This window comes from Gopherus evgoodei, chromosome 4 (assembly GCF_007399415.2).
Source record: "Gopherus evgoodei ecotype Sinaloan lineage chromosome 4, rGopEvg1_v1.p, whole genome shotgun sequence".
NCBI lineage: Eukaryota > Metazoa > Chordata > Testudines > Testudinidae > Gopherus > Gopherus evgoodei.
In genome coordinates, this window is record NC_044325.1 from 117,162,326 (window position 1) to 117,188,732 (window position 26,407).

Here is a 26,407-nt window from a genome sequence, read left to right on the forward strand (position 1 = left end):
TTTTGCCTAGGGCGCGAAACTTCCTTGCACCGGCCCTGGGCTGACCACGAGGCATTATTGCCCTTAAGGGGAAGACGACCCTGTCACACACCCCCAAACAAACTCTTCAACCCAGCTCCCCATTCCGGTACACGGAAAGAATGTCAGGGTTTTATTCACCCAGCAGGGAGATGCAGACACCTCTGGGGCAACGTAGGGCACTCATTTTGGACTAGACTACATTTCCACACCTACATACAGCCTTGGGGGAATAATGGGTGGAACTGTGTGGGGCCCCTGCCTCTTCCCACCTAGGACAGGCTGAAATGCTTGGTTGACATTTACTGCTCCTGCTTCTGGGTGTGCCCTCAGTGCAGAGCATACTGCGGCCCTGGCTTTGGTGGAGGCTTTTGGCATTACCTAATCCAAACAGCAAGTTAGGAAACTCCCCTGAGTCTCCTCACGATTCAAATGTGTTTTCATGAGCACACGCCTCTCCCACTGAAGTCTCTGGGGTTCTCTCTTCAATGGCAGTCAAGGAGAAATGCTTCTCATCCAGCGAAGAGAAGGAGGAGGAAGAGGAGGATTTTGCTCCTTATGGAAGGCAGCCCCCAACTGCAGAGCCAAAACCCAGAGTAAGTAACTCTCTGGCAGTGCTGGACACAGAGGGAGGGGAGCTGTGTGGGAGGAGATGGGTTGTTTAAGGTGCACATTATGTCAGACAGAGCTGGAAAGGGGAAGCAGGGCCCAGCTAGCCATTTGAAATCTGCACCCTCGGCTGGCTAGTCTATTGTTCTGCCTTACCCAGTGCATCCATGAGCTCCCTGTGGCAGGGTCAGGGACTGTAGAGCAGGACAGATGCTTGGCAACAGTCCCAGGATATTCATTGCTCCCCGGTGGCAAGCATTGCCTGGGCCTGCTCGTGCCCATGAGAGGCATGAAGAAAGATACAGCAACTGTCAATACATTGCAGCAAGGTGCAGAGGAAGGTGCAATATGTCTATTATCTGTGACAGCGTCAGAGCATGACCTAGTCCCAGAATATGCAGGCTTTGCCAGCAGCAGATAAGCAGCCAGGACAGAGCAGCCTTAAATGAAGGCATCACAGCGAGGCAAGAGGAAAGAGGTGGCAGGAGGGAAGGGGCTGCTGTTGCTGCACTCAGGAAGAAGCGCTGTAGGGAAATGAACAGACTCACAATGAGCAGCTTGTGTCCTGAGGAGCCTCGGCTGTCTGGCAGAAAATTCCTTCCCTTGGTGCTGATTTATTAACGGCTAGAGAGGGGGAGAGGTTCTTTCCCCCATCTCCTGCTTAGACTGTAAATATCAATTTGGCAGCAAAGAGCAAATCCCATTAATTCTGAAAGATTCTTAAAGGCATCAGCAGTTCTTGTCCCGTTACAAGACTGACGGGACCTGTCTGTGATTACTAGCATCCTAAACTGGGACTCTACTGAGATTCATATGAAAAGAATGGGAGAGGCCCCTTAGATCCGTCCGTTGCCCTGGGGGCCAGTGCACGATTCTAATCAGGGAAATAATATACAGAGAAATCCACAGCTAATCTCATTTCCATTAAATCCAAATGTCCCCCCCCCCCACATGCATCCCATCCCACTCGACATTTCTTAGTAGATTGATAAGACAAGGCCCTGGATTTTTTATTTTTTTGTTGGCAGTTATAAAGCTGGAGGGTGTATTACACTAGCTAAAACCAGCGTCAGCTTCTGACCCCACAGCTCTGCCAGGACAGCTCAGCCCTGATATGCAACAGCCTGTTCACTGTGCCAGCTCTGGAATCAGGGACTGATAATTGTACAGTAGTTCTCTGCCGCTTTGGTGTGGCATTCGCTAGCAAGAGAGATGAGACCACCAATCTTCTTCCTTTGTATGTCAGGCTGTGATTACAAGTTTCCTCTCTTTAACTAGCCTTCCTGCTGTTACATTCTCGCTGGCATTATGCTGCTCTGCAGGTCTCATTACACACTAAACCCCATTGTACATATGCTTACATGTAGTATTCAGGAGGTCAGGCCCCTGGGGAAGGATGTATTGAAGGCTGAGTGCGGAGTTCAGACCAGTAATAGAAAACTGTCCACTAAGCCCCAACAACTATTAATTGGCTCTGCTGTCATCTGAGCTCCCCTTACCCCGTTCTAGAACTTAGCATTTTCCCAGGGAGTGAAAAAGTTAACTATGCCACATATGGAAGGAGGCAGTGTGGGCCCCTGGGAGTCAGCAGCTCTGCCACTGGTTTGCTGTGAGACTTTGGGTAAGTCACGTCACCTACCTCAGTTTCCCCATCTGTAAAATGGGGATGACAATGCTCACCCTCCTTTGTAAAGTACTTTGAGATCTGCAACTGCAAACCAATGTATGGAAGCTGGGTGTTATTTATGGGAGAGTGGGAGAATAGTTCACTTGTCTCCTGTGACAGTGACTGGGAGCGTAGCCAGTCGTGGGTCCAGTCAGACTAAGTGTGTCACCCCTGTGAAGCACAATCCCCCTCTTCAACACTCCAGAGGGTTTGCTCCTGACCCTCACTCTCCTGTAAGGTGACTGTAGCAGCAGGCTGAGAAAAGGGAAGCACAGGGAAGATGGGCAACCACTTGTCTGTGTGTGTCCCCAAAGTTAAAATAATGACTCTGTGCCATCAGAGTGCTGGATCGTGGATGTTTGGAGCACCTCCTGGTGTGTCCGTGTGGGACAATCTGTCCTCGTGCCATGATGCATCATGAGCCTCTATCACAGCAGTATTTGAGCAGATGCCATCATTGTGATGCACAATGTGACATAGTAAGGCCCGTAGTAAATTCATACTCCTGTCCTTGTCCTCTAAGAGCAGCTTTCAAGCTGCAGATAGACCCATCACAATGGACTAGGTCCTGAATTTCAGAGTAGGGGGGGAAACCCTAAGGCTCCTGGGAATAAAAGAATCCCTCCCATTAGAGAACATTAGACATGGATGAACTCCATAGTGGTGTTCACTAGAGCTTGAAAGGCAAACACCAGCCAGGTACCCAGTGGCACTCCCCATCTGCTATAACATGCCTATTACATATGATAACTTCGCTTTTTAGGTCTTCAAGACAGCTCTGGATACAACAATTCCTACGGTGGCGCTGATAGGACAGAAGAGTGCTCGATCTAAATACGGCTTCAAGCACATGGCTTACCCACCTACCACTACTGACATGCAGCTTAGGAGATACTGCCCTGCTAGATGATGCACTGATTAATAGGTGACACAGGAAACTTGCATGGGTTCTTAAATACATGCCATGCTGCTCCAGTGAATGTGGTGCCACTTGGCTTATTTCAGCAAGGGGAGAAGAGTCAGTAATGGGGGGGTGGCTGTTTTGAGAGGATGTGCTACCCTCAAGGCTGTTATTTATCACTTGAGAACTCCACAAAGAGCAAAGTCATAACACTGTAGGAAAGATCATTGTGGAGCGGCCTTTGGTGGCTCCAGTTCCCACTCTTCCAGTCAGGAGGCCCATGGTGAAGGCTGAGAGTAAGGTCTGCTGGTGATGTGTTCCTCATCTGACGACAGCAGAATTACTGGGGAGGAGAGAAGGTCTGGATAACTGAGATGAATGATGACAAAGATCAGAAATGGAAGGGATTGCTACCACTAAGCCCACAAAGGCACTTCCCAAATGTCTCTTACTCTACTCCTGTACAATGCTCCTTGTTAACTTACCAGTCCATAGACAAAAACATTAGTGATCATTTCTCCCTGTCCCCCACCACAGGAATACAGTGGAGAGGCCCCTTGCACGATAAAAGTACAGAATCAAGCCTGTGTTTTCCTGGAAAAAATCCCATAGCCATTTGCAGAAGTGGCTTCTAAATCTGTGCCGTTTGTGTGCAGATCAGGCAGACAAACCCAGTTGCCTGATTTGCAAGCCCAAACCCCATTTATGCATAAGAATGTAGGATTCTGCACATACAAAGTCACAAGCACGAATTGAGAGCGTAGCTAGGGGCCATTTGGAGCAGGTGGTCCTAAAGACCACTCACTTTTACAATAGTTTTTATAAGCAGGGCCTCATTTTCACAAGTGTTGAGCATCTGCAACTCCTGCTGACTTCACCCAGGAGTGGGGGTGCTCAGCACTTCTGAAAATCAGGCCCTAACATTCTTCTCTCTTCTATCCTATTGAGCCACACTGTCCATTTATTTTGTTCATGGGTCAGCGACACTGGCACAGAGTCAATTTTAGATGCCAGTTTAACTACACAAGCACTTTGTTGGGCAATGACTGACTAGGAATCCCTCCAACACTCATATGATTTTGGGGAACCGCTTGTCACTCAATACTTATTGTATCTGATTGATGATTCTTTCTTATGCCCACTGAGAGAATGTGAACTTGGCTTCTCCTCCAACTATTTTGTAAGGGGAATGGGTATCAGAGCAGTGGGACCAAGTTGAAGGATTTGGGCTCTATGGTACATCCTATTCCTTTTGTTTATATTAGCAGTGAGGTAAAGGCAACAAATTATGCAAGGGATAATTGCATAATTTAATGTATTATAAACTGTTTCCCAGAAAATATCTGCAACATATTAATTTGAAGGTAGAAAAAAAAAAAGATTTTCTGATGCTTGGTTTGAGAACACCTGACATTGCTCAGATCATACACCACAGTCATTCTTACCTATATCACAGTGTGCAATCATTTAGATCAGCTCATAGTGCTTTAAATCTTACCCCAACATAGAATGTACACCCTATGGAAAACAAGAGCTGCTCTTCCCTACCCACTTCATTGTTGCTGATGAAGCACTTAAAATAATTAAGTCACATGCATTTGGAAAATGTAACTGCTCTGAAAGAATAAACAGGCAATGTTTGATTCTGCATGTCTGTTTGCTCGTCACTCATTTGCTCTGAAATGTCAGGGTGACAGAGTTTTCTAGGGAGCCAGCTGGACCCAATGAAACTTATTTACAAAGGTCGCTGGGTGAAATTCAGACCTGGGATGTCTAGTCATAGAACAGCAGTCCTGGGGAAGTGCTGAGAGTTGCTTCAGAGCAGAGACACGGCAGACTGACACACTGATGTTCCAATGAGTTGCATCTTCAGTATTCCTTCTCTTAGCCATAGAGCTGAGGGGAACAATGAAAGATTAGAAACAGATCAAAGTGCTAAATGTCAATGGGAGAATGGAAATTAGTGCTAAAATCAGACAGACTTCCTGCATGTTGGACTTCTGCTATCCCAGGTAAGTAGGGAACACGTACACTCATCTGCAATACAATCATTTTAAATTGGTCTTTGCAGCAATCCCCCCTCCACTTTCAGTTGTTCCACTTGTGTGTTGAACATATAGAATCCAAGGAGCATATGCAATGAGTCTGTTTAGCTGACAGCAGACTGACACGTGCATGAGTATTTGCGGGCTGAATGCAAGAGGGAAAATTGAGAGCCCTCAGGTGCCCGCTGCCAAGCACAGAGTCTAGGGGACTGCAAACTTTCCCCTTCCTGGGGGGCATCACTGCAGGCTCCCTAGTAACATAGCTGGGGATTAATGCAGAGAAGCCAAGTGCCAAGTCTTGTCCCTTTCAGTACACAAAGACTATACAAATAGCTGCTTTTTATTTAATAAGAGGCTGATCAACTGTTGAGTTGATTAGAAGGTGCTTTTTCAAGCAAGCATTTCTGACCAGCTGTAGCTTTAACTGAGACCAATCAAGCTGTTAGTTCAAACAGCTCTGCTTGTGCAGCTCCATCAACGTATTCGGCTCTCATAAGAAGTCAGAACACAGCATCAGCGCTGCTGGTGCTAAGTGTGGGGAACACAAACTCCAGCTGAGCACTGTGGGCTTGTCCGACTCAGCTCCAACATACACGGCTACTTGGGGTATTTTCTATTACTTTGGCATCTTGCTCTGAGTAGCTGTTGAGACACTGGGCCTGCTTGGCAACCTCTGCAGGGCAGCCTTGGCAGTCAGAGGATGGACCACATTCCTCAGCGCAAACCTCTCTGGAGGTTTTGTGGATGAGCGAACAACTGGCTGGTGATGGTTGATCACTTTGGGGGGACTTCTGTCCACAGTGGCTCTGAAGGGAAGAAAAAATTGCTACTGTGAGATGGCACAAGTTGTTATGGAGAACTGAGTGAGCCCCCTGGATTCACCTGAGAACTGCACCAAGAACTTCCAGCACTGGGAACAACAGGAAGGTTGGCACAACAGGACTCTCTGAGGAGTCCACACTGCTACTTCAGTCAGTTTTGAGAATACTAGACTGCTCGCCAATTTCTGCAGATGTGCAGAGTCTCCATATGGATGAAGGACTGATAGAAAGGCTGATATTGAACTTCTCTCCTGAGAAGACGAATCAGGACATAATATGAAAATGTAATTCACTGGGTCTTTGTTTTTTTGGGTTATTTTTAACTCTTTCACTGCTGGCCCCCCTCATATCTGCTGTGTCATCATTGTCCACGAGCATTTCGTGGGCAGGAATCCTACCTTGCCGCATAGCAGATGTCTTTTACCTGGGTATGGCTGGAACATGGAGTAGCATGCAGGCAATTGAAGAGCTAGATTGCAGAGTAAAACTTTTCTCTGCTTTAGAAAGTAGCTCACTCTCATTTGGAGTGACCCGAACAAATAGTACAAGGGACAGCTCCTGTGTTGATACTATACCACAACTGTTATGTTACCTGGAAATCAAAATTTCCACATTTTGAGCAATAAGATGCTGATATTGCAATAGAAGGGTCCAATCACAACCAGCTTTGGTTTACATGACACCTATCTACTTTACACCCTCTTTTATTTTTAGAAAGGCCTTTTCCCCTGAACTTTCTTTTAAAGCGAATTACTGTAAATTTCAAGGAAAAAATGTGTCTCTGATGTGACTAATCTCGAGACTGAATGTTAGAAGTAACCAAGGTATGAGTAATGTAAGATTGTACTAGTTTAGTTTTGGAAGGACTAAATGATGCATAGGTCACCAAGATACCAAGCCGTGCTTTCTACAGAGTATATGGTAGATACCATCTAGCCAAGAGTTTGTACTCTGTGGTGTAATATACATCAGAGTCAACAGGGCTGCACCTTTTCTCCCCCAGTGAGGTCCCTTCTATGCTTACCAGAATGCCATAGAAAAGTCACCTAACTAGCGAGCATACCTGACACTTGTTGATCCAACAGCTGCTGGTCCTGAAATAGGCCTCCTGGTTTGCCTGCCAACACTCTCGCTGGTCCAATACCTCCCTTCAGCTCTCAGTGGCGATGCCTCACATGCAGCAAGTGTGCTGTGCAGACTCAGAATAGCAATCTCTTCACCCACAAACTGGGCTGCGATTTCTGTGCTAACTCTTGATTGGGGATATTCCTTCAGCTGAGCTGCTTCTTTCTGGTTGGGCACTTTCAGACGTCTGACCCTGATGTCTCTCACTTTTGAGGGTCTAGCTGCAACACCCTGTATGGATGCAGGTGAGGGGCACTTTGGAGGAGAAGGTACCAGAGAACGATTCAGACTAGCGGGCAAGACACTTTCTTGGACATGTGATGAATCTGAAACATAACAAGGAAGCACACTGATTTCCTGGCATGACTAGTTCACCTAACTCTTAATGGGCCAATCCCATGATTATTGGTGTCACTGGAAAGACTGCTTTTCACTTCAATTGGCAGTGGATCAAGTGATGAGTCCCCTCAACTCCTGTTACTTCCAATAAGATTGGAGACCTCTGAGCATTTCAGAGGAGTGCATCCCAACTCACTGATGTTTAAGGCACAAGAAAATTGAAGATCAAGGGATACTGACTTTTACCAAACTCAGAAGTGCAAACACGACTCTCACGTTAGCATTAGAATAAGGGAAAGCACCTAAATGTTAAGAATGTTTTCGTATATTCTTTTTACCATTTATAGTTCAGCTCATATGATCCCCAGCTGTAACACACATGGAAGGAGAAGAATCCTGATAATGATCTATGACCAAGCTCCTTCGGTTTCGGTTTAAACCAATTTTTACTGAAAAATTCCCAGGTTTTATAAAAAGTATCATTCTGTTTTTTTCTGATTTCCACCCTACTTTTGTATCATTCAAATATATAAAAATAACTTGTTTTATTAGGAAAATACAATACATTGCATGAGATATATGTATTACGAGAGTTCATTAGTCTGTGTGTACATACAAAGCTGCCTGTTGAAATAAGGCTATGTATTAGTCTAGTCTACAAACAAACAGGCACGTACACAAGCTCTGAGGTGTGTGCACATCTGAACGTATTGATGAATTTCACGCCCACCACATACACATTTCAAGCTGTTAGCAGATAATGGTTTAAAGATCTGACACACTAAAATGGGAAGAAACCTAAAATCTGTATCAAAATATGTTTCAGAAACAAGGAAGTATTCAAAAGTGTTCAAAAAACAAAAACAGGAGAAAAGGATGAAGTTAAGTGTATGTGCTGCAAATGATGTGGCCCAATTAGTAAATGAAAATATTTATAGGCTAATAGTTCTAAGTCCACAACAGTAAACTGTTTATTCAAATCAAAAGTTTTATTTGGGGATTAGAGATTATATTGTTTTCTTAAATTCACAGGTGGCATTGTGTTTTGAGTTCTCTTTTAGTTCTGCAGCAAACCACACTGATGAACGAAATTCAAAGCATTAATCTACTGAATACTTTTTTTCATCTTTCCATCCACCAAAATGAACCCAAATATTTACCCAGAAAAATATTAATAGTTTTTTGCACTGATTTTCACCTCTTTTTGTTGTTGCGGTAATAAAAAAGACAGTTACTCACCTTTGTAACTGTTGTTCTTCGAGATGTGTTGCTCATATCCATTCCAATTAGATGTGTGCGCGCCGCGTGCACGTCCGTCGCAAGATTTTTACCCTAGCAACACTTGGTGGGTCGGCTGGGCGCCCCCTGGCGTGGCGCTGCTATGGCACCGAATATATACCCGCCGACCTGTCCGCTCCTCAGTTCCTTCTTGCCGGCTACTCCAACAGTGGGGAAGGAGGGCGGGTTTTGGAATGGATATGAGCAACACATCTCAAAGAAAAACAGTTACATAGGTGAGTAACCGTCTTTTCTTCTTCGAGTGCTTGCTCATATCCATTCCAACTAGGTGAATCCCAAGCCTTACCTAGATGGTGGGGTCGGAGAGAGATACTGCAGAATGTAGAACCGCTGAGCTGAAGGCTGTGTCCTCTCTGGATTGTTGCACCAGGGCATAATGGGAAATGAAGGTGTGTACTGAAGACCATGTAGCTGCTCGACATATCTCCTGGATAGGTATTTGAGCCAAGAAGGCGGCCGACGAGGCCTGAGCCCTGGTAGAATGAGCAGTAATATGACCGGGAGAGACAAGCTAGATCATAGCAAGTACGGATGCACGCCGTTACCCATGAGGAAATTCTCTGAGAAGAGACAGGTAGGCCTTTCATCCGATCTGCCACTGCCATAAAAAGTTGGGGCGTTTTGCGGAAGGGTCTCGTTCTGTCAATGTAGAAGGCGAGCGCCCTGCGGACGTCGAGGGAATGCAACTGCTGCTCTCTACGAGATCTATGCGGTTTAGGAAAGAAGACCGGGAGGAATATGTCCTGGTTGAGATGGAAGGCCGAAACTACTTTAGGGAGGAACGCCGGATGTGAACGTAACTGCACCTTGTCTTTGTGGAACACCGTGTAAGGTGGGGTCCACCATCAGAGCCCGAAGCTCAGAGAATCTCTTAGCCGATGTGATGGCCACAAGGAAGGCTGTTTTCCATGACAAATATAGGAGCGAGCAGGTCGCCAATGGCTCGAATGGAGGAGTTGTAAGTCTCGTCAGGACCAAGTTGAGGTCCCAGGAAGGGGCGGGGCGTCGTACTAGGGGGTATAGATGCTCCAAACCTTTGAGGAACCTCGAGACCATAGGGTGGGAGAAGATGGAATGAGTACCTTCTCCTGGGTGGAAAGTAGAAATAGCTGCCAAGTGCACTCGCAGTGATGAGATAGCGAGGCCTTGCTGTTTAAGATACCAGAGGTAGTCCAATATAGTGGGAATGGGAACCTCCGTGGGTGTTACATTCAGTGTTCGACACCAGCAAGAAAATCGCTTCCACTTGGCCAAGTATGTAGACCGGGTGGAAGGTTTTCTGTTACCCAGGAGTACTTCTTGCACTGGGGCAGAGCAGCGTAACTCCGACTGGGTTAACCATGCAGGAGCCACGCTGTGAGATGGAGGGATTGCAGGTCTGGGTGGTGAAGCCTGCCATGGTCCTGCATTATAAGATCCTGATGAGGGGACAGAGGGATCGGGTTGGCTATCGAGTGGTCCAGCAACGTGGTGTACCAGTGTTGTTGGGGCCACACAGGGGAGATCAGGATCAGGCGAGTCCTGTCCCTGCGGAGCTTTAAGAGAACCCTGTGCACCAGTGGGAAGGGTGGAAAGGCGTACAGCAGCTGGTTCTTCCATGAGATTAGGAAGGCGTCCGATATCGAGCCCGGGGTGAGACCTTGGAAGGAGCAGAACTTCTGGCACTTCCTGTTGTCACGGGAAGTGAAGAGGTCTATGTGGGGAAAGCTCCACTTCTGGAAGATGGAATGTAGAATGTCCGGGCGAAGCGACCACTCGTGAGATCGAAAAGATCTGCTGAGATGGTCTGCCAGGGTGTTCCGGACCCCTGGGAGGAACGATGCTACAAGGTCTATCGAGTGGGCTATGCAAAATTCCCACAATTGGATTGCCTCCTGACAAAGGGGGGAGGATCGAGTCCCTCCCTGCTTGTTTATGTAGTGCATAGCCGTTGTGTTGTCGGTAAGCACTGAAACACGATGACCTTGCAGATGTTGTAGGAATGTCTGGCACGCCAGGCGGACTGCTCTCAGCTCCCGGACGTTTATGTGCAAGGCCTCTTGAGATGACCAGAGGCCTTGCGTGCGACGATGGTCTAGATGAGCCCCCCAGCCGAGATATGACGCATCCGTCGTTAGGGACACTGAGGGCTGCCTCGGATGGAATGGCAGTCCTGCACAAACCAGGGAGGGTGTTAGCCACCAGTTGAGGGAGTCTAAGATGCTCTGAGGAATGGTGACCACCATGTCTATGGTATTTCTGCCTGGACGGTACACTGAGGCGAGCCAGGTTTGAAGGGGACGCATGCGTAGTTTGGCGTGCTTGGTTACAAAAGTACATGTGGCCATGTGACCAAGGAGGCTCAGATAGGTGCGAGCCGAGGTCGTCGGAAAGATTTGGAGGCTTTTTATAATTGAGACTAGTGCCTGAAACTGGGACAGTGGCAGGCAGGCTTTTGCGAGTTTGGAGTCTAGAATGGCCCCAATGAATTCTATTCTTTGAGTGGGCACTAGAGTAGACTTCTCTAGATTGATCATCAGGCCCAGTCTCTCGAATAGGTCCGTGATGATGGCTACGTGCCTGTTGACCTGGGCCTTGGAGGTCCCTCGAATAAGCCAGTCGTCTAGGTAAGGAAAAACATGTATTTGCCGACGACGGAGGAAGGCGGCCACTACCGCCATGCACTCTGTAAAGACGCGAGGGGCTGTAGAAAGGCCAAACGGAAGGACTGCAAATTGAAAATGTTGGCGGTGCACCATAAACCGTAGGTACCGTCTGTGCAGGGGATAAATAGCAATGTGGAAATATGCATCCTTCATGTCGAGAGCAGCGTACCAGCCTCCGGGATCCAAGGATGGGATAATGGTCCCCAGGGATACCATGTGGAACTTCAACTTCTTTAAAAACATGTTGAGTCCTCGCAGGTCCAGGATGGGTGAAAGACCTTCTTTTGCTTTGGGGATTAGGAAATATCGGGAGTAAAATCCCCTGCCCCTTAATTCCTCCGGTACCTCCTCTATAGCTCCGACCGAGAGGAGCGTACAAACCTCTTGCCAGAGGAATTGCTCATGAGAGGGGTCCCTGAAGAGGGATGGGGGGGGTGAGAAGGTGGGGGTGAAATAAATTGGAGGTGGTATCCAAATTCCACCATGCGTAGGACCCAACGATCCGAGGTTAATTGGGACCACACAGGGAGGAAGGAGGCAAGGCGGTTGGAAAACTGAAGGGGATCTTGGGGAAGGACTGGTGCTCTGCTCTCGGGCACACCTTCAAAAGTTCGCTTTCGGACCCGGCACTGGTTTGGCGGGACCGGTATTGTGGCCACCTTGGGACCCAGATTGCTGTCTGCGGTTTCCGCAACCACACCTTCTTCCAAAGTCTTGTAGCGGTCTGGGCAGGGGTTAAGGGCGCTGAGGCTGGCTACGGAAAGACCTTCATTGGGTTTGTGGGGTGTGCATCCCAAGGGAACGCACGATCACCCGATTGTCCTTAAGACTCTGTAGCCTAGGGTCTGTTTTCTGGGAGAAAAGGCCCTGGCCTTCAAACGGCAGGTCCTGGATGGTGTGTTGCAGTTCAGGAGGTAGACCTGACACTTGCAGCCATGAGATCCTCCTCATCGTGATTCCCGAGGTCACGGTTCTGGCTGCCGAATCGGCAGCGTCGAGAGATGCCTGCAGGGAAGTCCGTGCCACTTTCTTTCCTTCCTCCAGAAGGGCTTGGAATTCCTGGCAGGAGTCTTGTGGGACCAGTTCAGTGAACTTACCCACTGACTGCCAGGTGTTATAATTATATCTACTGAGCAGGGCCTGTTGGTTCGCCATCCTAAGTTGGAGGCCCCCTGCAGAGTAGACTTTACGTCCCAACAGGTCCATCCGTCTAGCCTCCCTCGATTTTGGGGTAGGGGCTTGCTGGCCATGGCGCTCTCGCTCATTGACGGATTGAACCAGAAGGGAGCAAGGAGGAGGGTGGGTATATAGGTATTCGTACCCTTTGGAGGGTACCATGTACTTTCTTTCCACCCCTCTGACCATAGGAGGGATAGACGCCGGAGATTGCCAGATTGTGTCCGCTTTGGCTTGGATGGAGCGGATAAATGGCAAAGCTACAAGGGTTGGGGCATCCGCTGACAGTATGTTTATTACCAGGTCTTCAACCTCCGGGACGTCCTCCACCTGGAGATTGATATTTAAGGTGACTCGCCTCAGAAGGTCCTGGTGAGCTCGGAGGTTGATAGGGGGTGGGCCCAATGAGGATGTACCGGCCACTGCCTCGTCAGGTGAAGAGGAGGACGACAGACCCTGTACGAGTGGTTCCTGTAGGGACTCTTGGTCAGGAGGTACGTCAGGGTCCAGGAGGACCTGAGGGTCCGGTGTCTGAGGAGATTGATCTGTACCCGCTGGAGGGGGACGGCTAACAGTGGCCTCCGGTGCGCGATGTACTGACGGGGCGGAACGTGATGGTACTGTGGGTTCGCCTTGGGCCTGGTGATATGCTCAAGGCGTCCAAAAGGACCACTGATGAGGACTTTGGTCTGACTCATAGACTCACAGATTCTAGGGTCAGAAGGAACCAATGTGATCATCTAGTCCGACCCCCTGCACAAAGCAGGCCACAGAACCCTACCCATCCACTTCTATAACAAACCCCTAACCTATGTCTGAGTTATTGAAGTCTTCAAATTGTGGTTTGAAGACCTCAAGCTGCAGAGAATCCACCAGCAAGTGACCCATGCCCCACACTGCAGAGGAAGGCGAAAAACCTCCAGGGCCTCTGTCAATCTGCCCTGGAGGAAAATTCCTTCCCGACCCCAAATATGGCGATCAGCTAAACCCTGAGCATGTGGGCAAGACTCACCAGCCAGCACTCAGAAAAGAATTCTCTGCAGTAACTCAGATCTGGACCTTGAGCCTCATGGAGAAAACGGCTGTGTGTCTCTGAATCGCCATAGGCAGCACTATCAGCATGCAATGACTCAGATGTGTGCCACGATGGCCATGGCGGGGTGGAGACCGTTTGAGGATGAGCCCTATCTCTAGGGTACCGTATTTCGTGCCGCACCGAAGAGCAGTACTGGGATCTGTACCGGTACCGAGAGTGTGATCGGGACCTGCGACCGGCGCGGTGCCAGGAGGTCGACCGGGATCTTGACGCCCTATGATGAGAGCAGCTGTGGTGCAAACGGTGCCGGAGCTGGACCAGTGCCTGGAGTATCGGTCCGGTGAGCGGGATCTCGAGTGGTGCCGCGAGTACGACCAGTACCGAGGAGGAGATCTGTACCAGGACTGTGAGCAGTACCTGGATCTGGAGCGGTGACAAGATCGAGAACGTTGGGGGGACCTCGATCTTGAGTGCTGTCTGCCTGTGGTGCCGATGGAAGGTGGTCTTACCATGGGAGGCTTGCCTGTCGATTGAATGACCCGCACCAGCGGTGCTGGGGGTTGAGGCAGGGCGGGCTCCGTTAACGCAATCAGTTCCCTCACCGTAGGAAATGTCTCTGGCGTAGTGGGAACAATAAGCTCTACCGAGGCATGTGCCGGGGAGATGTCATGCACCGGACTCGACGGCTCTTGAATGGCCAGAATCAACGGTGCGGAGATTGTCGGTGCTGCGGCAGTTACTGGTGCTGGGTGGCCCGACTTAGATTGCTGCTCAGACTGCGGTGCAGATAGTGGGGCCGCAGGAGCTTTGAGCTTTTTGGCACGTGGGGAGAGGGAGCGGTGCCAGGCTGGTTTCTGGGCCAGTGACGGCTGGTGCCGAGATGATTTTGCGGTGCTGGCGCTCTCTGGTGCCAATGAGGCACTTCTCCCCGGTGCAGACTGTCCGGCAGCAGGTGCCAAAGGTGGAGGAGTGAGGGCTGCCTCCATTAGGAGCTGCTTAAGGCAAAAGTCCCGCTCCTTTTTCGTCCGCAGCTTGAACGATTTGCAGATCCGGCACTTGTCTGCAAGGTGGGATTCCCCCAAGCACTTGAGGCAGGAGTCGTGAGGGTCTCCCGTGGGCATCGGCCGGTGGCAGGCCGAGCGCAGTTTGAAACCTGGTGAGCCAGGCATGGACCTGGGCACCAGGTGAGGGAAAGGGCTAATCCCCGACCCTCTGAACTATATACACTAACTACGTTTACGAAAATCTATTAACTAGAACTATAGAGAATAAACTATATACACAATAAGTATTAGAATGAGTGAAAAGCTAGGGAGGTGGAGATCAGCTAAGCTGCGCTCCACTGTTCCAACGACCAACACGGGTGATAAGAAGGAACTGAGAAGCAGACGGGTCGGCAGGGGTATATATTCGGTGCCACTGCGGCGCCACGCCAGGGGGCGCCCAGCCGACCCACCGAGTGTTGCTAGGGTAAAAATCTTCCGACGGACGTGCACGCGGCACACACACACCTAATTGGAATGGATATGAGCAAGCGCTTGATGAAGAACTGATAAATTCCTAAGAAAAATTAAATAAAATAAAAACTGGAAACAGAGCCCTATGCATGACACAGCAATGTTGTATATGTTTATCCTTAGAAATATTCTATATATAGTAGAGATCCATTTGCTGCTGGCCATAAAAAGATTAAATTGTACCTAATTGACTGATGTACAGAATTTAGGCTAAGGACACAATCAAAAGAATGGCCTTTGAGTAACTGTGTCACTAAACCTCTGGGAGAGACATACAGCCTTGTATGTCCTAACTGAATGCAATTTATTATACTGCTTGGGTGACAAGAAAACACACTCCCAGGTATTGCATCTCCTGTATTCCTTCTCATGTAGCTGAGAGGAACTATGAATGATTACATTCTTTCTTCGGCTATCCTTCGATGCGAGGAGGATGTCTGCCACGGGGGTTCAGTGGTGAGTTTTAAAGTGGCTGAGGAGCTCAATTCATGCCCTCCAGATTTTCCCACAGAAGTGACAGGTGTAATCTTGGAGGAGAAACAGACAAAAGTAATACATGTCATCCCTTCCCTAGAAAGTGAGAAGGCTAAGTGAGACCAGTACCTGAGGAGGACTGGGAAAGACGAGACTGGCAGGAGGAATCTGGAGAAATCCTTTCAATTAGGTCCTCATCATATGTCTCTCTTAGCTCATCCTCACAGCTGTCACTCATGCTGCATTCTTCATCCTCCTCCTCATCACTGTGTATCTTCAGCACCTGGGGGACCTTCTCCATCTGAATGATTTGCAGACACCTGACAAATGATAAGCTCTACGGTTTTAGCTGGCCCTCATTGTGCTATCTTAGAGGAGTGAACACATGAACTGTTCTGAGTACTGTACATGCATGTGGGGTCGCTGTTGTTTAGAGACAAATATAGGTAACGTGGATTTACATTCACCTGGATTGGCATACATCTCACATGCAAAAATGGGCTATGAATTAGGTACCTAAACTGCCTGTTTTTTATTGTTTCAGATTCAGCCAACCTTTAATTAGCCAAGTGAAACATGACAGATTTCAAGGAAGAGCATCAGAGTCAAAATAAAGGCATTTTTATCTCTAGGATAATAGTCACCCCTCAGATCCATGGAGGAAGTGCAGCTCAATATTATTTTCTGCCTTTGTGCATGGAATACTGGTGCAGAGAACTGCTATGCACACCAGAGTAGAATTTTGTCTATAAAGTGGCCTGATCCGAAGCACACTGAAGTCAGTGAGAAAACTCCCATTTAGTTAGGTGAATGCCAACTGCTTTTGCAAATCCTGCCTTTACTGTCTAATGGAGAACACTGCTAGAACTAGTTGCAGGGCAACAATTTCCCACTGATCCCACACACACTTCACAACTTGCCGCTAGCCACACAGAGGGCACTCCAGAGGTCTGGAATCTGCACATGGTGAGGGGATGGGAAGTAGCTGCTGGGCTCAGGGAGGAGTAGGCATAAGTAGTGGCTGTGGAAGGAGGAGTCCACCTTTCCATTTCTGCTTTATGGAGTTTTGCCAGGTTGTATTAATTTTCCTCTGCCCACCCACCCCCTCAATAGGGATGTCCCTTTAAGGAGGTTGCCAGGAAGTGGGCTGATGGAGGGCTCACAGACCCAGAACCAGCATGGACATCTTGGCCTCCCTAGGATCAACATGGACAATGCCCCAGAGATTTCCTCCTGCTTCGTCCCTCCCATGCGGTTTCCAGCAGAAAGGGCGACTAAGCATGGAGTTTGCAAATAGATTCCACTGTGTTGTCTCTTCAGGCCTAGATATAAATTTACAAAATTAAAGGCAATTCCCCCAAACTGCCACCAGGTGGCTGAAGAGTTCACCTTATTACGTAGGTGGAACACTGAGTCCCTGCTTTATTGTAATATCATTAGGAATCACCCCAAACTCTTACTGGTTATGCTGCTCTCTCCATGCCCTCAGTTCAGTAAAGACATCTTCCCGGCTTAGATCTTCAGCTTCTTCAGAGTCATAGGTGTGCTCCATCTTGGGACTAGGCATTTGAAAAGGGTTCATTGCTACAGACTAAAAAATAAAATGAAAAAAGTTACTACTGATAACTTGGTATTTACTTTACTGCTCACCTCTCTTTGCCAACAACTCTCCCTCTGGCGCAGTTTCCAAACTCTGGGCATCAGAATGTTGATGTAACGGTTGGGTTTTCAGTTTATCCATGACCCTGCTCTTTATTTTGATATTTTTTCAAATTGTACTGAATATGATAATCCCAGCTACAACTCCTGTTAGGATACTACATTTCTTATACATTCACTCCAGAAACCCAGCACTGTGATGACTGGGAGAGTAATGACACGTTTAATTCTGGCCCCATGGATACGTAGCTCTAGGCACACTGACCTGAACCTGTAATAGCTGCACCGACAGGCATTTCAGCAGGATGTGATATGTAGCATGTGATTATGGTACCCTTATACAGTCTGTGCTACACTACACTATTATTAATTCTCATTGTTTTAATTAATTCCAAAAAGCTTCATTGATTGAGCAGGGTGGGGCAGAGAAAAGGGACACTTCAATTTGCCCTCCCCCAGTGATTTTTCTAATATTTGCTGTCAGGGATAACATGTAAAATTATATACATTGTAGTGATCTATGTATCATGTGAGTGACATGGCCCCAATGCAGCAAAGGACATATAAAGTTAAGCACACGCTTACATGATTTGCTGAACCAGGGCCTACAAGGGTACGTCTATTCTGCAATTAAATACCCATGGCTGACCCATGCCAGCTGACTTGAGTTTGTGGGGCTCAGGCTAAAGGCCTGTTTAACTGTGGTGTAGATGTTCAAGCACAGGCTGGAGGCCAGGATCTGCGACCTTTCCCCCTCCCAGAGCCTGGGCTCCAGCGTAAGCCAGAACCAAATCCTGTGGTCCTCACCTGTGCTTTGCTCAGGTCCCAGGGAAGTTGATGCAAGTTTTGTAAGTAAGGAATGGAGGATGTGGCATGTAATTTTCATGTGTTCTTTTACAGTCCATTGTTTTTAATTTCCTAAAGCGAAAGTAACGGTTCTCTCTACCAGTTGTTTCTCTCCTCTGTTTCTTATATACAATCATAGCTGATATCCGATAACTTTCTCATTAAATGACACAATTGGTTTGTTTTGTGTTGACACTTCCCTCCCAGACCTCTCCAATCCCTTCCAGAACAGGAAGCCTGGAAGTCTCAGATTCATGACCCCCCTCACTATTCTCTACTTATCCATTGATCTTCCAGCTCTCCAAGTTTCCTCTCCTGCCCTTCTCCATGCCTCACTTGACCTTCCATATCTCCTGACTCAGCAGGACACTTAAGCACATGCTTATGCGCTTTGCTGAATCAGGGCCTTTAGACACACACACATCCCGCCTTCTCCAAGACTCACTGCTTTTGTACATAGTTTTCTCAACTATAGACTGAAGTGGAAATCCATAAAATATATTAGGGGTCTCAGCTTATCTCAGCAGAACTTATCTGATCTGGGTGTGTCAGGCAGGAATGGAAAGCATACAGGAAAGATAACGTACACCTAGCTTTTGTCTCCGTGCACGAAGGGCTTTGATAGGGTTCCCACATATAACGCGGCTGATTCCTAGCAAAAAGAAACAAAACAAAGCAGTTCTCACTAGCTTTTGACACTTCGTACAGTTCTTAAATCAGTTTACAGTCCTGATGAGATTCTGTTCTCGAGGATATAACATGTTTCATTCATCAACTGTCTGGAGCTGGTCTCCATTTCTTTTGCTAAATGCGGAGTATCCAGTTCTAGCAAAGTGCTGCTTCATGGCTCTGGACAGCTTCACTGGCTCAGCTAGTACTGCTAAGCATTTGAACTACCTGCCTCAGAGAGCTGAGAAGAAACTGGTGTTTTCTGGAAAGACAGCCTCAAAATATTGGGGCAAATGAACACAACTTGACACACTTAATCAGCATCCGAAGAGCTGATTAGATTGCAGCACTCTGGCCTTCTCAGTGACAACTGACGAAGAAATCCTAGGGAGCCTGCAAAACTGGATCAAACAGGACTCTGCCAGACATTTCCCATTCAGCCATCCTTGGGCATCCTGCCAGTAGTCCTCAGAAGCTCCTTTGTCTTCCTCTTAATTACAGCGGAGTGTCAGCTCTGCTACAGCTAACGTTAAGATCTCCTCACTCTCCAGCTCCTTGTCTACACTATTGTCTGCTCTGAGAGGGGCTTGGATGGAGCTACATCCAAATCTCAGTCATCAGCAATGAGCCTGAATTAGACAGAAAAATTTTTGCAGAGTGACAGACAGTCCTCCACTTCCTTCTAGGGGTGGTGCTGACTCTGCAGTATTCCCAGGAGGGGAGAGCCAGCCACCAGGTTGCTGAGTACTGCGCTACAATTAGACCTCTGGGCTGGCCAGCAGGCCAGAAATTTTAAATCAGTGACGAGATCCCTCACACTGGGAGATGCAGCCCTGGAAACTAAGGATACAGTCACTCACTCACAGCAATGACCCCATAGGAATATAAGTACTGAGCTTGCATACCATGTACGCTGACCTTATGACCTACTTGTGAAGGGGGCATGTAACACAGCTTCTGAACTCCAGACGTTTGTAGGGACAGTTTATCTTAGGACATTACTCCAGTGTTTTAACACAAAGATATGTCCAATAGTTCTGAATGTTTTCATATAAACTAGATCTGTGACCCCAGCCAATTTGGGGTCTAGAGATAAGGGCTACTGAGAACAGGTTTGAATTAAAATAGGAGGACAAACCCTACCTGAGGGGAGACTGCTTAACAAATAGCAGGTGGGGAGACATAGCCAGCCTTTCATTAGGGCACTTTGTAGCAATGTACAACTTTTGAAGGGGGATTAAAGAGTAAAATGGGAGGGTGTCGTCAAAGGACTTTCAGCTTCTGCCTCAGGAGAAAATGAAAAAGCACCCCAAGCTCACTGTGCGGGCTTCACACTTGGAAACCTATGGACAATCCAATGTGCCGTCAGTACTAGACGGGGGACACTGAGAGCACATGTGCTTTTATAAAGCTGGAAGAACTTTGAGAGGGGGTCGAAAGAGGGGTGGGTGGGGGAAGAACAGACAAAGAAAATTCATCACCATGTGTCAAGTCACTGGAGTCATCTTCTAGGAATATCTCATCAGAGACAGTGGAGTCTGGAAGGGTGCTACCACAGGATAGCAAATGGACATTGCTAGATCTCCCTGCACTAGCAGGCCTCTGTGCAGTCCAGGGTCTGGAAGCTGACATGAAGTGAGCTGTAGTCGGTCTCAGACCAGAGCCAGGTCTTCTTCTTGTTGCCTCTGGATGAGCATCTGAGAGATTTCAGTATGATATAACTAAGAATGCAACATTTAAAATACACTACCATTGCACAGTCATGATAAAGCAATGGCAACATGCTTGGTGCTAGAGAGAACAGAAGAAAATGCAGTTCCTGCTTCAAGAAACTTAAAAGGAAACATTACACCCAGCACAGTCACACAGTGTCTGCCACTTCCACATGTTGGGACACTTATCTGGCCACCCTCCAGCATGAACACCTGCACTTTTCACACAGTTTCTAAACCATTTAAATATTAAGCAATAGGCTGGCAAAAGAAAAACAGTCCAGCAGTATTGGGTGCTCAACACTTTTAATAATCAGCTCATTTATTTAGGAGTCTAATTTTAGGCACCTATCTATTAAAAATATCTTGGCCTTTGTTATTAACGCAAAACCATAAAACATCTAGCATGTGCAAAGCAGCTAACTTAACATTATTAAAGAAGAGAAAATGTTTGGAATTTCCTAACCTGAGTGCTTAATGTCAAAGACAAAAATACAAACATGAATAGAATATAAAGTTATATGAATGCCCTGTTCTGTGTTCCACTCTATGCTCTTTCTGCTTTACTATTTTTCTGTAAATCAACCTTATGTAGCCAACAGAGGGATTACTGAAGGATCATATTTTTACAGATTTTTTCCTATGATATCTATTACTATAACCAATTATTTGGACCACCGGGATTAAAATAAATGACAAGTGTGTGCACATATTCCAAAATAAACTATATTTTTAATGGCGCACAGTTGGCAAGCATACCACAACAGTGGGAGTCAGGAAGCCAACCATATTGCCCACACTAATGGGAAGCAATAGAAGCAGTGATAGGAAATACTTTGTAATATTTAACTGACCATGGCAAAGCACATGTCATGCAGTATATAAAAGCATAACATGTGAACCAGGGTGACCCAATGAAATTAACAGGCAGCAGGTTTAAAACAAAGATAAGGAAGTACTTCTTCATACAACGCACAGTCAACCTGCGGAACTCATTACCTGGTGATGTTGTGAAGGTCAAAACTATAACTGGGTTCAAGAAAGAATTAGATAAAGTTCATGGAAGATAGGTCCATCAGTGGCTGTTGGCCAAGATGACCAGGGATACAATCCTACGCTCTGGGTGTTCCCAAACCTCTGACTGCCAGAAGCTGGGACTGGATGACAGAGGATGTAACACTCCATAATTGCCTTTTTTGTTCATTTCCTCTGAAGCATCTGGCACTGGCCATTGTCGGAAGACAGGATACTGGGATAGGTGGACCATTGTTCTGATGCAGTATGGTTGTTCTTATGAACCAGTTTTGCCAAATAATGTACTGTCATGTAGTTACATAAGTCACTATTTATGCGCCATCACACTGTTTACCACATTCATTTCCAAGATTTCACTTGAATTGCTCAGTTCAAAGCATACATACAAGAAGAATACTAAGGGCTAGAACCTCAGCTGCAGATCACAGATGCTGGGTGGTTTAAGCCACTTTTACATTTCTCTGATCCTAGGGCTAGCCTCAGGGCTGCTCCAAATTACTCCCATTGTTTCATAGCCACCTTTGGACAATCACTGGAGAGCAGAGGCATTCTAGCCATACTCCATTTCTCCTAGCCATTCACCCAACTCAATGGCATAGCAGCCAATATGACATCCTTAGGGTACCAGAGGATTCCCCAATGTAGGAGGGAAGAATCCTCCACTGGCTGGTTAAGAGCAGCATAACGCAGCCTCAATGGGGCAGAGGTTCTGCCCATAAGTTTGAAATGCAGTTACATTCCAAAGAATGACCATGAAAGTGACACGGTAAAGTTCCATATTTATTGTCCCACCGTGAATTCCATAGCCAATCTGCTCATTTTCCAAGTGAAGAGACTGAGTTTCCTATCTCCCAGCCCTGAAAGCTCAGCTTGGGATCTCAGAGTCCAGCTGCACTCTTTCTTTCTTACACATCAGCACCAATAAATGGTGAAAAATTTGACGTACCAAACCGAGAAATGTCTTTGGCTAAACTGCCCTCCTTAATGGACTCCTTGACAATTAGCCAGTCCTTGTTCATCTTCCTGGAGGGAGGGATGGTGATTTGATTTGCTAGTATTTCATCCAAATACTTTAAGTGAGGGATGAGTTTTTTCACTTCAGCTCTGTAGTTATAATCTGGCACCTGGAAGAATTGAGAATGTGGTCATTTTAACAGATTGTTCAAGAGAAACTGGACTACGACAAGCAATATGGAGCTGTTCACTTTGTATGAATGCTGGATAGTTTGAAGAATGCTTTGAAGGGGCAAACCAACCCACTTCAAAGAATAAATAGAAATGTAACCACACATTTCAAATCTCAGTATTCTTCTCTCTGATGAGACTGCTACTCAAGCTGACAACATAAGTTGCACAAAATAAAAGGCTTATTTGCAATGTATTTAATCAATTACATGAGCACTTATTACCATAGCATCTGGGTGCCATACAAAACTGCAAACAATACACTGCTCTCCAAGGGAAGATTGGACAAACTCAACTCATAAGCGCCCCCCTTTCACTACTTTTGGAATTCTTTGGTTGCAGCATCAACTTCAGACCATAGTGTGACTAAAAAGATATGCCTGGGCTGGAAGGCTGCCAAACTCAGTGTCTGATGGACCAATAAGGAGCAAATCTTTCAGAACTAGATTGCGACTTTAGGCAAAGCTGTAAGCCATGTGCACATGCAGCCCTGAGAGGCACGGTGAGTGCTTCTGTATATTAAAGGAGATGACTCAATTTAAATCTAAACCCCTTTCCTGCAAGAGGGCGCATGCCAAGGACAGATGCACAAAGGCTCAAATGAACTGTATCTAGGTTTTTTTTTTCTGAGATTTTGGAATGACCCCTCCCATGCACATAGGCTGGTTATGACACATGTTGAGGGGGTGCAGCTTTTTCTGGACTAATAAACTGACATCTCAGATTAGATGTGAAATGGTCCACGTGCACATCGCAATGATGGAGGAATTATGAATCGTAGGAGAGAGAAGTTTAGTGTTACATACAGTGGTTATTACACTATGGTTCTGAATCTCCTGCTGAATGCTGGGCATTTCTAACAGATTAGGACACCGCAAAGACATCTATACATGGCATCTCAGCTTTGGGAAAATTTAGTGAGGCGTGCAGGTGGGTTAGGACATGCATTTTGCAACACTGGTTAAAAAAAATTTAGATTCAAGAAGGCAGCAGACAATGTTTGACTGTCTCAAATTCACTCACAGTTTAAAGAAAGCACAAAGCAAGACTGTCCTGGTGATGGAGTGTGAGGGGATGGCTCACCCGAATGTAAACATCTGCCTATAAGTAAGGCTGCGAGTTTGTCATGGAGGTCATGGATTCCATGATTTTACATGACCTCCGTGACTTCTGCAGCGGCCGGTGCACCTGGCCTGAGGGCAGTTCAGGCAGCCCCTGCGCCAGTCACACCGGCTGTTGCTGGGGCAGTCTCAGCCCACAGAGAGCTGTGGGGGCGGTGCCCTGGGCAGAGGCAGCATGCAGAGCTACCTGGCCACGCCTCCGACTAGCAGCTGACCGAGGGGTATGTCACCACCTCCGGGGAGCCCCCAGGTAAGCGCCACCCAGAGCTAGCCTCACCCTATCCCATGCCAACAACCCCTTGCACCCTCCCACACCCAAACTCTGCTGCTGCTGCTGGGGTAGGGGGATGGTGGCACAGAGCCAAGTAGGGAGCCTGCCAGTCCTGCCAACCCCCGTCCTAACACCAGCAGGATCCCGGGCTGCCTCACCTAGGCCGCCCTCCCTCCCCAGCACCTGAGGCACCCCCAGGCAGCCCTCCCCCACAAGTTTTAGTCATGGGTATTTTTAGTAAAAGTCATGGGCAGGTCACAGGCCATGAATTTTTGTTTAGTGCCCGTGACCTGTCCGTGACTTTTACTAAAAATACCCATGACAAAAATGTAGCCTTACCTATAAGTCACTCGTTTGGTCCTGATAGAGTTTTTATCTTTCACAATACTACATGTTATATCACCAATTCAAGTCAGCCAAGTCCTTACCCACTCGTAATGTCCTCACACAAAGAAATCTTTCTGTAGTAGCAGTATGTATAACAATTGTCCATTCCCTTCCCACAAAGCAACACACAATCTGGCAGAGGGTATCTGTCAAATAAAGCATATCTTTTCTGGCTGCTACTAAGAACAGGCAGACATCAACCTGACTAACTGACTCTTTAATCTTAATTTAGGAATAGCCTTAACCAATCGTCATCCCTTCATGTAGCACATGTACTTGGTACAGGGCGCTGGCTATAGGTTTACAGTTTATACCGCTGCCCTGTTTGAGAGATGCATCATATTACACTCACATGGCAATACTGCAAACAGCAGCTGTCATAGGGGCTACAGTATTTATCACCAGGTTGTTGCTTTTGGTTTAGATGACAGAGGAAGATGAGGTCATCTGAAAATCAAATTACACAAAGCAAACAGGGAGCCTGAAGAAAGAGCAGTAAATCTAGTTAATCATTTTGTAGATAAAAAAAAAATACATAAGCTCTTACCGAGGCTGTACTGTGGGGTACAGTATGGCATGGAGCTTGAAATGTTAGACTTGCCCAAGCGGGGAACATAAATGTAAGTCTACCTCAATTTTTTTTACCTCCCAGGTGAATTTTCTATACCTCAGTCAGTTGGCAAAAGCATTTATAGGAACAAAGCATCGAACAGAGCCCAGGGTGAAACTCTCAGGAATGGAGGGTAGAATGGGTTTTGTGATGGCCTCAGGGCTGTGGAACTCCCCACTGAGGGGTCAAAGTGAATTTGTGAGTTGCTTCTTTTAGAGCATGGTGGAAGACATGCCTCTCTGAGGAGGCCTCCAATCAGTAGTGATAACAAATGGCTGTTTAATCATCTTCTCCTAGAATGACCCTGTCATAAATATAAAGGGAAGGGTAACAACCTTTATGTATGCAGCAACATAAAATCCCTCCTGGCCAGATGTACTGAATCACTTGGGGTTAAGAAGCTCAAATAACCTGGTTGGCATCTGACCAAAAGGACCAATAAGGAAAGAAGATACTTTCAAATCCGGGGGGGGGGGAGGTGAGGGGGAGGTTTTGTTTGTGCTCTCTTTGTTTGTTCCCTCTTCAGAGAGAGACACACACCAGGCAGGTAAAATATCTCCTGAACACATACCTGAAATGATTAATCAAAGATTACAAAAATTGTAAGTAAGGCAAGAAAATGCCTCTCCCCCTCCCCCAGATTTGAAAGTATCTTCTATCCTTATTGGTCCTTTTGGTCAAGTGCCAACCAGGTTATTTGAGCTCTATAGATTCTAGGACTGGAAAGGACCTCAAGAGGTCATCGAGTCCAGTCCCCTGCCCTCATGGCAGGACCAAATACTGTCTAGACCATCCCGGATAGACATTTATCTAACCTACTCATCACCAGAGACGGAGATTCCACAACCTCCCTACGGAATTTATTCCAGTGTTTAACCACCTTGACAGTTAGGAACTTTTTCCTAATGTCCAACCTAAACCTCCCTTGCTGCAGCTTAAGCCCATTGCTTCTTGTTCTATCATTAGAGGCTAAGGTGAACAAGTTTTCTCCCTCTTCCTGATGACATCCTTTTAGATACCTGAAAACTGCTATCATGTCCCCTCTCAGTCTTCTCTTTTCCAAACTAAACAAACCCAATTCTTTCAGCCTTCCTTCACAGGGCATGTTCTCAAGACTTTTAATCATTCTTGTTGCTCTTCTCTGGACCCTCTCCAATTTCTCTACATCTTTCTTGAACTGCGGTGCCCAGAACTGGACACAATACTCCAGTTGAGGCCTAACCAGCGCAGAGTAAAGCGGA

At 46.9% G+C, this 26,407-nt stretch overlaps 2 protein-coding genes across 4 annotated transcripts in view; one reads left to right on the plus strand and one right to left on the minus strand.

Annotated features, from left to right (window-relative positions):
• LMNTD2 (lamin tail domain containing 2) overlaps nucleotides 1-3,230 on the plus strand; it is a 53,073-nt gene extending 49,843 nt beyond the window's left edge. The window contains 2 exon segments of the mRNA XM_030562147.1: nucleotides 519-614; nucleotides 3,057-3,230. Coding sequence (XP_030418007.1) covers nucleotides 519-614; nucleotides 3,057-3,203 — 243 coding nt within the window. The 3' untranslated portion in view covers nucleotides 3,204-3,230.
• Nucleotides 3,231-4,510: 1,280 nt separating this feature from the next.
• The window catches only part of LRRC56 (leucine rich repeat containing 56), a 125,257-nt gene continuing 103,360 nt past the window's right edge, over nucleotides 4,511-26,407 (minus strand). For all 3 annotated transcript variants that reach the window (XM_030560705.1, XM_030560707.1, XM_030560706.1), the window contains 7 exons: nucleotides 22,539-22,716; nucleotides 20,327-20,542; nucleotides 18,764-18,828; nucleotides 17,132-17,262; nucleotides 15,801-15,991; nucleotides 7,124-7,511; nucleotides 4,511-6,045 (listed from right to left, as the gene is read on the minus strand). In XM_030560705.1, the coding sequence (XP_030416565.1) occupies nucleotides 5,856-6,045; nucleotides 7,124-7,511; nucleotides 15,801-15,991; nucleotides 17,132-17,262; nucleotides 18,764-18,828; nucleotides 20,327-20,542; nucleotides 22,539-22,716 (1,359 nt within the window). In that variant the 3' untranslated portion in view covers nucleotides 4,511-5,855. The remainder of the gene's footprint in view (nucleotides 6,046-7,123; nucleotides 7,512-15,800; nucleotides 15,992-17,131; nucleotides 17,263-18,763; nucleotides 18,829-20,326; nucleotides 20,543-22,538; nucleotides 22,717-26,407) is intronic.